This window comes from Cygnus olor, chromosome 1 (genome assembly GCF_009769625.2).
Source record: "Cygnus olor isolate bCygOlo1 chromosome 1, bCygOlo1.pri.v2, whole genome shotgun sequence".
In the NCBI taxonomy this organism is placed as follows: Eukaryota; Metazoa; Chordata; class Aves; order Anseriformes; family Anatidae; genus Cygnus; species Cygnus olor.
In genome coordinates, this window is record NC_049169.1 from 94,836,236 (window position 1) to 94,848,892 (window position 12,657).

Consider the following 12,657-nt stretch of genomic DNA (forward strand, 5'->3'; position numbering starts at 1 on the left):
GTAAGGGCAAGAGCCCCGATGGGAGGGGCGGGTGAGGTGGCAGCGGCGGGGGGGAGGGGCCCGGCGATGGGCGCTGAGGGAGCGGCGGGAGGGGTGGGGGTGATGGTGGTCGCGGTCGCTCTGCGCCCGGCCTCGTAGCGCGTCCTTCTCCTAGATACAAGAGTGGGGTGAAAGCATGGCTCGTGGCGTGAGCCCCTTGTGTAAGATGGCACCGAGCAGCCTCACCTGGTTGTATGGCTTCCTGCAGTGCCGGTTGTTATAGGGTCTCTTCCTTTTGTCGTCCGGAGGGAGCCGAGGGCAGGCAGCGGGATGGAGCTGAGGTGCTGCCGCCGCCTCGCCCCGTGCTCCAAGACCACCGCCTACACCTTCCTGCTCGGGGGAGTGTTCATTGCGCTGGGCTCCAGCCGGATCCTCCTGATGAAGTATTCTGCCAACGAAGGTACTGTTGGGCGGTGGACGTAACGCGCCTCAAATAGGAGCGAGTGGGCATTTCGGGCAAAGCATCCCCAAAAACCTAGCCCTCAGAGTTCTTAGCACCAACATCTCGTTATATAAAGCGGCATAAATTTCATTGGGTCTAACATAAATGTCACTGGATCTAATGTAAAGTAGCACCTTGCGGTTGCAAGATGTCTGATCCGTGTGGAGATCGTTCCTTAGAAGGTGAGGCAGTGAATTTACTCAGTAGCTATTTTTCAGCAAAGACTAAATTGTTGTGCAAGCACGGTTGGTGGTGAATGTCTTGACCAATGTTTCTCAACAGGTTTAGGAAATAGTGTGCAGATTATAACTGTCTTGCTGTAATGCTTCCCCCTTCAGCGTATATTAGCAAAGAGCACGTATAATCCTAAAATACGGTTGTGTCATCCTGGAAGCCTTTTCCTTGGAGGGAAAAAATAGCATTTTGCTGTCTAGGGGAAAACATTCCCTTTAGTTTTTTAAGACAGTGTTGTTCTTGAGTTCTTCCTTAAAGTTTCATAGTAAACTGAGACCAAATGAAGAAAGATTTCACCTAGGAAGGGGAACGTTCAGGCAGTGGTATATCATCAAAAACTGAGTATTTATAATTGAAGTGCTGAAAGAGCCTTTTGTGTTTATGGGGAGTAGCTAAAATTCTGACTGAAGGGGTTAAAAGAGTTTCTTCTCTAATTGTGGATGCAGGAGATAGAATCTGACCATGTACTCTCTACAATTTGCTGAATCCCACAGATAACAAATATGATTACCTTCCTACAACAGTGAACATATGTTCTGAAGTAGTGAAATTGTTCCTCTGTCTGATACTGGCACTATGGGTTAAGAAAAAAGGTAAGTACGTATGTTTAAAATAACTAAGATGTACTGACTTTCTAAGATTTGCTGTACTTCAATTTTTTTTCTTTAACTAAAAGATTCACGTTTAATAGTATAGCATAAGTCCTGCTAGTAATGTTCTCTGGGATTGTGTCTTCCATACAGAATTATAACAATACTTTTTACAACTATACTTTGTGCTGTAAAGTCACATGTTCTTAAGTTGTTCGTATGATGGCTGAAATGAGGACAGGTAAGCTGAATTAGATAGGGTAATGAAGGCACAATCTAATATTTTTTAGAATTTTAGCACAGCATCAGGGTAGGATAATAGGTACTTCACCTCACTGTGAAGATGTGACTGAACAGAATCTTATACATTGCTTTAACTAAAGGATCGGCCTTTATCTTTCAGTCTTCTGAGCACTTCTATTTAAAAGTGCCACCACCTTCCACTGGAGGGGATTTTGTGTGTGGTGGTATTTCAGTCAGAATCAGCATTTGTATGTAAGAATTCGAAGTAGCTTTGTTACGAAGACAAATCTTGGGGCCGCTGTCTGTACAGGAAAAGCAGTGTCAGGCTTCATTACCTTCCAGTTTTGTATTGCAGGCTATTTTTCTCATTTCTTTTCTGGCACCTTTCTATAGCTTCTGTCCTGCTTTAAAAAGGATGAGAAGCTAACTTCATAGCATTGCAAAACTTTAGAGAACAGACGTTTAAATTGGAGGAGGTTGTCAGGTGCAGTCAGCACGTTATTACATGTTAAATTGAAGTGCTGGTTTTGTCCACTTATTCGTTTAACTGTCATGGCCCTGGCAAGCCAATAAAAATTGTACCCCACCATTTAACGCAGAAATACCTAAGACAGTGAATACAGTTAATGTTTGCCATCCTTTGCTGCCTGTGTATTTTCAAGTTTGCTTTCTTTTGTTCTCTACCAGATTCCTGAGTTTCACTGTTCTCAGTGTGTAACTAATTCAGAAGAGGATTAGATAACATTCTATAATCTTAAATCTGTACTAACAAAGTGCTTCTGTTGTCAACTCTAGACCAGTCTAAGGTTTGGCACAATCCTAAAGCGCGTGTCCTGAATGCCTAAGTAAATGTCATTCTTTGTGCCTTGTCTTTTCTTTGTGCTTTCTTCCCATTTGCTCTCTTTTGACTCAGATTGTGTGTTGTATGCTACATATACTGAGTTCTGATTTATTTTGTATTTCTGATGTTACTGGCCACCCTCTGGGTGCTATATGAACAGATCCCCTGTTTGAGTCATTGTTTCAGGTCTAGATGTGATTAGTAATCACCCAGTAATGATGTGACTATTGTGTGGGGATTTTCTGGAGTGCTTTCTGGCCTTCAACAGATGATTGATATTTGCTTTTTTGCTTCCAGTGGGCAAATACTCTTACGGGGGGTAAAGTATTCTTGGGTGGTTTCTCTGGTGAAGCAAGAAGATGAATGCTCACAGGCAATGGATTGCTCTCTAGCTATGTGTTCTGCCTTGGGTGTGTCTTCTGTGTTGCCAGAGACCTGTAGTACCTGAGGTTTTTTGCAGTCCAACAGCGTTCTTAAGAACACAACAGTGGTACCTATTCAAAAGGGTTTGGAATAGACTTGTTCTAAAAGAAAATAAGAAAAATGTCTTTCCTATTAATTTGTTTTCCTTCCAGAGGGTTGTTTGGATCATCCCTCTGGATGTCTTTCCTGGAAGAATTTTTGTAATTCCATGAAATGGTCAATTCCTGCCTTTCTTTACTTCTTGGACAACTTGATTGTCTTCTATGTGCTGACCTACCTCCAGCCAGTAAGTATGCATGTACTGAATAAAGTATCTTCTCATGTCTTACTAATGGGTAACGTTGACCTTAAGCTATTCACAGTTGTAACATTGACAAGGAAAGATGTGCAGGTAAATGAATGATCTCTAGATCTTCAGTTAGACCTTTTTTTTTTCCTGCCAATGGTCCGTGTTTTACAGCTGTCAGTAGAGGAAGGTCTCTGTATTTTCTCCATCCTAAATAATTCAAGAATAGGCTGAATTGCCTAAGAGTTGGAAAGTTGCTTTTTTTTTTGTGCTTTCACTTCTTTTTCTTCAACTCTGTATTTCTCTTTAAATGTATTTGCTCATCTTGCTAGTATATGAGTTGCAATTTTCTGTGTGTCTTCTGTTGCTTTATGTATGTGGCTTCACATGTTGACTTGTAATCTTTCCTCACCATTTCCAAAGAAAAGCAAATAAATGTAACCCGCTAAAGCAGGTGCATAATAGGAAGTGAGTAGAGAAGGAAGAAAACTGTTTGAATCTCAATAGTTACATTTGTTTTTATGTTGCTGTGCATTAAATGTAGTTATGTTTAAGCACAAAGTTTAACTGCTAGTTTCTTCTAGCTACATTCAGCCTTCTGGATAAATTTATAGATGCTCGGGTTGCAGTTTTTGAGCTTTCTTTTTTCATGCTAGAGTACTTTTTGGTTCACAGCCTGGTTAGGTGGAAACAAATGATTAGTGCTTGCTATAAATAGCATGGCTACACTTGTTTGACATTAAAAATTTTTATAAATGTTACTTCATTTTCATTCAGGCCTTCTCTAAAATGATGTCCTTTTAGGTGTACATTTTTGACAGGGACAGAACAGAGTCTGGAATAGGACTTGCCTGGAAAAACATAATTAAAATGAACATTCTGGATGTTTTAATATAAATTGGTGGTTTTTTCATTGGGAAGGAAATTCAGTTATAATGTTTGTAATAGCAAAACCTGATACTTAAAAGGTTACACAACACCGTTTCTTTCTTAAGCAATTTGTTTTGGCTCGGGTTAACGTGATCTTTTGTTAAATGCACAGCTAGTATATTGCACACGGACACACATGCAAAACTGGTTTCTCTCCCCTCAGAACACGTGCACTCTTCTAGAATTTTTGGTTTCTTTTTTTGGTGACTGTGAGACAAAAAAATATATGTGGAACGTTTTGCACATCATTTATACATCAGTTTTGCATCAAGCCTCTTTTTTCCAGAGTGATTTCTGTCAGCTCCAGATTCTTCTGTTTATTCAGTGTTTTTCTTCTTCCACGATGTTTACCTAACATGATTTTTTAACTGAGTTGTAATTTCACAAAGCAGAAAATTACGCTATGATTTCTTAGGCAGGTGTTTTTTGTGTCAGTCTTCAGCTTACTTGAGACCTTGTCATGCTGCTTCATGAGATTTATTATTCAGCAGATAGTGCCAATCTATTCCAAAAAAAACCCCAAAGGTAATGGGAAAAGGGCATATGCTTTTCCTCTGATAAATGAGAGAGGCTCTGCTATTGCAGAATTGGAAATGTAGATAAGAAAGTACAAGATAAAGTCACTTTGCATTTCTGAATCCATATATGATTTTGTGCAAAATAGTCTAAAAAGCAATCTCCCTCTAAGGTTGAAATGGAGGAAAGAGTTCAGATGCCTATTTTTTATATGTATAATGTTTATGCAGGGTAATCCTGTCATGAAGCAGTCATGAAAATTCAAGGTGAGCATCTCTTTATGTTTTATAATTGATAAAGCAGATGCATTTGACATGCAAAAAGTTTATTTTCTGCCCAAGTCTGAGATTTCATGGATGCTGCAAGCTGCCATCAGAAGCAGCCTCACCTTCCCCTATTCTTAGTTTCCTTTTGGAGCATCTTTCTCACTTGTGCTGACACAGCTGATTTTGCAGCTTAGTGGTCAGTCTGGCTGGGGAACTGATCTGACAGAAAAACAAACTGTTTTCTTTTTGGCCAAGTACGTTTCCAGCTTGATTGTTTTCCTAACATCTTTGTTTCAGCAGAGCTCTCCCCACTGCAGTTGAACTTAGTCTCCATGCTTTGCTTGATACTTTGAAGTGGGACTTAAATGTCATTTTAAGGGTGCTTTAAGTAGCATTTTTAATGCTACTCAGTACCAGGGTGATGCTTTCCAAACACCTTGCAGAAAGGGGACAACTCAAAGTTGGTGGGCTTTCAATGTCAACATTGTATCTGGAGTATAATGTTGCTCCCCTTCTTTTTCTAGGCAATGGCTGTACTTTTCTCAAATTTTGTCATTATAACAACAGCTCTTCTCTTCAGGATAGTGCTGAAGTAAGTAGTACTTAAGAAGGTAAATGAAATTTAAAATTTTATCTTTCTAGCCTTGATGAAGAGGTTATGTTACGTTCTTTCTGTGTCCGATAGGAGCCATAATACTGTTTTCTTGTGCCTGTACCAACTTGGAGAAATGGCTTTCTGTTCTGCATACCAAGGTGTTGGAAATAATAGCTTATTAGGAGCCTCTACATGTCTATATTTGGTCACCTGTAACAGAAAATGAGTGAAATCATGATTATATACTTGTTGAATGGCCAGAAATAAGGTCTGGGTTTGGATTCCTTCATTTGTGCATTAAATCTCACATTTCATGATGAGCAATACTTCTTTCCAGTTTGTTGTTGTTCCAAATTGAATGTAAATGTAAGCCAACGAGAAGGAATGAGATATGTAAGGGTGAAAGACAGGTGTATTCAGTAATCTTATGTCAGCCCTGATGTGTTTCTGGTCAACTGTGTGTTTTTAAAAGTAAATACGTACGTCTGTTCTTTGTTATTCATGTGACAAAAGCCAGTTTCTCTGTCCTGTATGTTCTTCAACTGACTTGTGCTCTTTATGGTGTGGTTTAGATTCAGAAAAGACTAGCAGGGAAATGGGTATTAGCTTTCATACTCCACCTAAAAGGTTACTTGTGTTGAACTTTGAACAAAGATGCCTTCTCTACAGGTGTTAATATTCCAGAAGAGCATCTGATAGTCTGACCAAAAGGCTTTTTCTCAGTTCTTTAGTTTTACATCTCGAGATGTCACAGTTTGCTTAATCTTCCAAAATTCTGATTTTTTTGCGCAATAAAACAGGCTTTGCTTGAGTGAAAAAGTATAAAATAGCTAAGACTGTTAGGTCTTCTAAATTGCATTCGTATCATCATAAAATATTAGAAAGGTGCACAAAATCATGGGGGAAAAGTCAAATGTTGTGAAAGTTTGCCAGAGGAAGAGAATTGTTTGAACGTCTGATTTTCTTCGAATTCATCAAACCTGTGTTGTGTGTTCACGGAGACAATAGTTGCTTTTAGTTGTCAGGTGTTTGGCGTCTAGAACTAACATCTTGAAAGACTTTCCTTAAATTATCTCTGTGCTTTGTGTGTTCTCCCTTTTGTGTTTCTGTGATCACCAGGCTGGGGCCTACTTGCCACAGAAAAGAACCCTACGTTTTGGCATTTTCCTGTCAATTATGAAAAACCAAGATGTTTCATTGTACTTTGTCTACATCTCCTTACCTGTGGCATGATGTCTTTTGTGTGTTTTTTAGAGCTTGTTCTCGTATCGTTTAATTTGTGCTGCTGTGTTTCTAAAGTTAGTGGCTTTTTTGTCTGCTCCTAGGCGAAAACTCTCTTGGGTACAGTGGGCATCTCTGGTCATCTTATTCCTGTCCATCGTTGCCCTGACTCTGGGAACTGGAGGCCATCAGCAAAGCTTGGCTGTACACGGATTCCATCACAATATGTTTTTCAATCCATCTAACCACTGCCTTCTTTATGCCGGACCTGAGGAAACGTGTGTTGAAAAGGGCAACTGTGGAGCACCAAGCTTCCTTCCCAGCTTCCAGTGGAATGTCACCAGTACCATGGCAGGAGCACTGAAACCTCTCCGCCTCAGTCTGGGACATCTGCTTATTCTAGTGCAGTGCTTCATATCTGCCCTGGCTAACATCTACAATGAAAAGATCTTGAAAGACGGGGACCAGCTTGCTGAGAGCATCTTCACACAGAACAGCAAACTGTATGCCTTTGGGGTGCTGTTCAATGGGCTGATGCTGGGTCTGCAGGCCAAGGACCGGAGGCAGATAGGGAACTGCGGCTTCTTTTATGGGCACAACATCTTCTCAGTGGCTCTTATATTTGTCACAGCTTTCCTGGGGCTGTCTGTAGCCTTCATCTTGAAGTTCCGAGACAATATGTTCCATGTTATGACTGCTCAGATCACCACTGTCATCATCACCACAGTGTCTTTCATCATCTTTGACTTCAGGCCTTCTTTAGAATTCTTTTTGGAAGCTCCTGTGGTGCTTCTCTCCATATTCATCTACAATGCCAGTAAACCAAGAGGCCTGGAATTTGCCACTCTGCGGGAAAGGGGCAAGCTCTTTAAAGGAGACACGTGGGAGAGGTCAAGTGGGGTAAGGCTTTTCAGTACTCCTCTTCTCTCGTTTCTCCTTTGTTTCACCTCCATTTCCACCATGGCATATTTGGAAGATTTGTTTTGCATGTAACCAGACTCATCCCTCAACTCAAACACCAAAGCTCGCTATTTGTTAAAATTCTTTAAAATTGATGGGAAATTATTTTGCGTATTCTACTTTTTAAATTCGTGAAGCTCAGGTAACTGTTGCTTTTCTGCCGTGACTACAGACAGTGCTGTGAACAACTTTAGCAACTTTTATACAAATTCTCTCTTGTGACTTCTTTGACCAGATATATTTGTCCACTGGCCCTGGGCATACAGAAGTTGGAACTGACGCCTGGGAACTAACTGTACTTAAGTAGAACTGATAAATCTTTGTGTAGCTGAGCCCATAAAGAAATTAATATATTAGTTAAGATTCTTCATACTGTAACAGTCAAAAGATATCTGAAGACATTCTTAACACAATTTTTTTCATACGCAACATTTTCTGCAGGTACTTTTCTTTTTTTTTTTCCTTTTGCCCTAATTTGAATAGTAATCTAGACAGCTAGAACATGACACAGAGGGCTTGCCCTTATGCTCAGCTGTAGTCTCAGCTCATTTAATTGAGCTGAGAAATTAGTCAAGAGTGGGAAGGAGCTAATGTCTGTGTGTTCTGCATGTACAGATCTGCTGTTACGCATGACGCAACCAGCAGAGAGTGCTGTCTCCATTTAATTCTAGAAAAAATTAAACTTGGAAGAGATGTTTTCTAGAACTTCTACATGGTGACCTGTTAGATTGTTGTTTTACAAGCAGTAAATAATACAGTCGTATTTTTTGGTGTAGCTGGCATTATCTATTTTAGCATTTACAATTGAGCATCTGTGGTAAAAACAAAGAGTGCTACGTGAGCAAGTTTCCTGATGAATGGATAGGCTACAAGCTGTTTTAGAGACCAAGTCACTAAAAAGTATTAAAGATGAACGGGACGTTCCTTATGAACATGTATATGTTAGAGGAAGATTTTAACATACTGGTAAAACATGTAAATTACTGGGTGTTAATATGACAGAGATACCTTAAATAAACTTCTTTTCTTTCTCTCTTTCTCTTCCTCTTTCTATGTATTAATAACAAGATAACTTTTGCTCACATTGTTCTCTTCTCATTCCTGTAGGACGGAGAAGAGTTTGAGAGACTGAACAAACCAAGCAGTGACATCGATACAGATGAAGATTCACTCTAGCATGGAGCTGGCTAAGAGGAATGCTATTACTCATAGTGAGAGAATGTTAATGTTTCCTTAACATAGCGAAGGGTCCTTTTTTCCCATTTGCAGAACAATTGAGACTACTTTGGGTCTGGATGTCAGAGATGGATGAGGAAAACATTCAAGCTCTTAATTTGAGCCATTTGTTTTTGAGAGCTGTTTTCGCTCTTCCCATCTGTGCAAATTAGGAGTTCAAAATCTGCTGCAATAAACAAAGTTTATACCTGAAGTGAACAAGAAGAGGCTTGGACCCTGGACTCAGTTGTCTGGGTGACATGCTGCATTGGAGGGCAGTCCTGGACTCTAACCATGTCTTTTATCACTTTGGTTGACTGTCCTGAGTCACTGCCAGTTCCTGTATGAATTCCTTGGTTAGCAAAGCAGAGATGATAAAACTTGTCCACGCTGCAGAAGTGATATAAGGGTTGATTGGCATCTTCCAATGTAAAAATGCTTCATTAAGTTTTCTTTTCAGGGCTTAAGATATTACTAATAACAGTCAATACGCCTCTTATTTATGAGGTTTTATTGTATTTTGGTGATTCACATTGAAATACCCCTAGCTGAGTGAAAGAGTCCCCCTGAACCAATCTCATCAAACCTTGACTTGAGAATGTATAATAATCAGATAATTTGTCTGGAGGATCAACATATTCTTAATCCAGGAGAATCTTCTTCAGTTTGAATGGTCTTAATTCTGTTTTCATTCCCATTTTACACCAGTGTAACTCTGTACTGACTCCTGTGGAGTCCCTTCTGATTCTTTGATGTGGCTGAAGTATATTTCACTGACTTCAGCCACCAGCTCTCTCACATTTCCAGTATGAGACTGTTGTGTGCCTGTCTCCCAATGTCTGGGGGAACTGAAATTTGGAATGCCTTTGTAGAAAATAGTGGATTTTACTTGCAACTTATGTGGCTTAACTTTGAAAGATCCTGAATAAAACAAAAGCGTGTTATTTGGTATGAATGTATCATAGGGTCTTTATTGCATTTAGAAAGGGTATGTGGAGAGACTGACTTTGCACTGGGGCCACTATCTGAAAACGGATGTTATGTAGCTGCAACGATGCCCTGCAATATCTGGAACACTGAGCAGGAGGGTACAGGTGTTAATACCATTTGTTGTTGCTCTGACAACTCAGATTGATAAGAGTTTGCATTCGTTTTTGTAGAGGGCAAAATCATTTTGCAGAATGTCAGGCACGGTGATCTCAGAATCACTGTCGAAGCGTCTGCTGGATTGTATTTTCAGTGAGATGAAAAATGGGTTCGAAATAATTCAAGGAATTTTAAAAATTGGAGGATGAAGGGAACAGTCAAAAACAAGACTTTGATAACGGAAAGATCGCTGTCAAAGGAATTCTTATGAAGGTATGCAATGAGTTCAGTGTCAGAGCCTCATACCACAGTGTATCTTAATCAATTACTGATGCATTTCTCTGTGGACTGAAGACAGTTCTGCCTTTGTTCCCCTCTGCCATCCTTTTTCCAGGCTCTGTGTGCTTGCTTACGCATACTGTCTTGATGGCTCATTGCTATATTAATTAACATACCTCCTGTCACTGATCCATCAAGCAGGGCAGCCTGTTTCCAGTTGTGGCCGATGACTGTCAAGTTATAAACAATGCATGTGAAATTCTTATTCTGATTTCTTACATCTTTTTTCCAGGAGTATGATCTTTTTCTAGCATGTATTAAGAATTACACAAAGTGAAATTACTGTTGTGGTTTGTTTATATGAGCTAACCTTGTAAATATGTTGAGCTGAAAAATGTTTTACAGCTGATCTTGTGCTAGTATAGTAGCTCATTTTATCAAAAGGAATCCTGGTTGTTTGGATTTGTACAGAATGAATAAGAAAGCATATTTGAATGTAAATTCCAGAAACATGAGTTTCGTTGGTGTGTAATATTCTATTTTGGGAAATGAAACTTCAATGCAAAAAAAAAAAGCTCAAACTGTTCAAGACTTAGTTGCAATAAGACGGTTTCTTTTTTTTTTTCCTCCATTACATACAGGTTTGCAGTATATACTTGCCTGAATTCATTGTCTTTTTCAGTCACAGCTACCAACTTTAGCAGACATTTCCATGAAAAGTGAAAGTACTGTTAGTTTTTAGATTGCTTTGCATTAGCAGTGGTAGCTTTTTACATCAACTTTTGCAGGCAGCTTTGCCTTGCCTTAAGTCAGAACATAAAAATTAGCATCATACCTCTAATGATAGAGCATCAAACCAAAGATGAGTGTCTTTAAAATTTTTGACTTTCCTGCCATGAAATGTATGCCTTAAGAGAAATAAGAGCTGGAAATTATTGATCTGCAAATGTTATAAAGTATATTTAGACTTGCTTTCAGCTCTTGCCCTGCTTAGTCAGTTTTCCCCTCTATAAATTTCATTTTAATAACTTCCATCACAAGCATGATGTCATGATCGACTTGTTTTGCTAAAGTCTCAGATTGCACAAGGATACCAGGTATATAACTATGGAGCTATATGGAAGCATTTACTTTCCTTGCAGAGTTAGATCCTATCTAACATGTAGAAATCTTTCTGTTGTCTTCAGGTGAACAGGTTGGAGGTCTTGGAGACATTCAGTTGGATTGGCCAGGCAGGTTTCTTTTAATAATGGAGGAGAACTGTATATCCCCTGTACAGCAACAGGAACATTAACAGCTGTCTAAAAATGGGTAAGGACTTAGCATAAACTTAGCAATAAAAGGTGTGTAAGTAACCCAAAAATATAACCATGCAGTTCTATGCAGCCATGCAGTCCATGGCAATAGTCAAATTTAGCGTGTATATGAGATTTGTTAGAGGAAGTGACTACAAACCACAGTCAGCTGGAAAACAGCTCTGGTCAGCAAGGGAGGCTGTTCTGTAGAGCTATACCTTGCGAATAGATCATGTGAATCCTACTGCAGTAACAGTGGTTAAGTATTTTCCACTGTATGGTTGCTCACCTACTCTGTCAGAAAGCTTAATATTTTTCTCTTCAAATAGTAATAGGGAATTTTATGAGGAAATTTTTTGGAGACCAGCATTACTTTGGCACGTAATCTTTATTGAAAGCATTGGGCAGAGAGTTCTTTCTACATTGTGAGTTAAAACCCAGATTCACAAATGTTTGAATTTAATAGCTGCTGAAAATGTTCTGTTCCTCCTGCAGATTTGAGGAATTAGTTCGTAAAACCTCTTGGGAAGAGAGGTCTCTTCATGTTTCTCTTGTTTATAACAAGCCAGTTAAAGTGATTTTTATTTTGTTTAATTTCATCTACTTTGTGAATGTAGAAACTGAGCCATCATGCTTGAAAGAAGGCCTGAGCATGAAAACAGCTGTCTTTCAACTGAATCAAATCCCAGAATTATGTATGAGAAAAAAGTTTTGAAATTTTCCTCATTGTGTGGAACCTGTCCACTCAGAACTACAGAAGTAGTTAATCTCAATAAACCTGTGCTCAGAATGATGCTGCAGGGGCAGATCCAGTACTTTGGATCTGATTTGTGTTTGGAGTAGTGTAGCTCCCCGATGCTTGTAGTCTTCAACAGAACTATACATTGTTGTTGAAAGCATTTTTTTTTGGCTTGGTGTTCCTTCAAGCCTTGCTTTTAGTTTTCCATAGTGAGAGGTAGGTTGCAAAATCAGGATTTTAAACCATTGCTAAAAGTTCCTAGTAATTTTGAGACAGTTTATAATGAAGGCAGAAATCAGCACCAGAATCATAATGAGTATTCCGCAAATTTTATAAATATTCAAAAAAAAAAAAAAAAAAAAGGCCATTTGGATTAAGCGTTGCTCTCTGTTTTGTTAGTTAACTGTCTCCTCCTCCTGCTCAGTACAGGACATTTAGGTTTGATGTTTTGTAATGT

General features: G+C 39.2%; 1 protein-coding gene across 2 annotated transcripts; it reads left to right on the forward strand.

Annotated features, from left to right (window-relative positions):
- Positions 1-41: 41 nt before the first annotated feature.
- SLC35A5 (solute carrier family 35 member A5) lies at positions 42-9,752 on the forward strand. 2 transcript variants are annotated; one of them, XM_040570263.1, is made up of 6 exons: positions 42-439; positions 1,210-1,308; positions 2,965-3,098; positions 5,335-5,402; positions 6,731-7,526; positions 8,694-9,752. In XM_040570263.1, exons 1-6 carry the CDS (start codon positions 310-312, stop codon positions 8,760-8,762), a joined length of 1,296 nt encoding a protein of 431 aa, XP_040426197.1. In that variant the 5' UTR covers positions 42-309; the 3' UTR covers positions 8,763-9,752. The 2 variants fall into 2 exon arrangements, with proteins under 2 accessions (XP_040426197.1, XP_040426208.1); XM_040570274.1 differs by having other exon boundaries at positions 304-439; positions 1,162-1,308.
- The last annotated feature ends 2,905 nt before the right edge of the window (positions 9,753-12,657 follow it).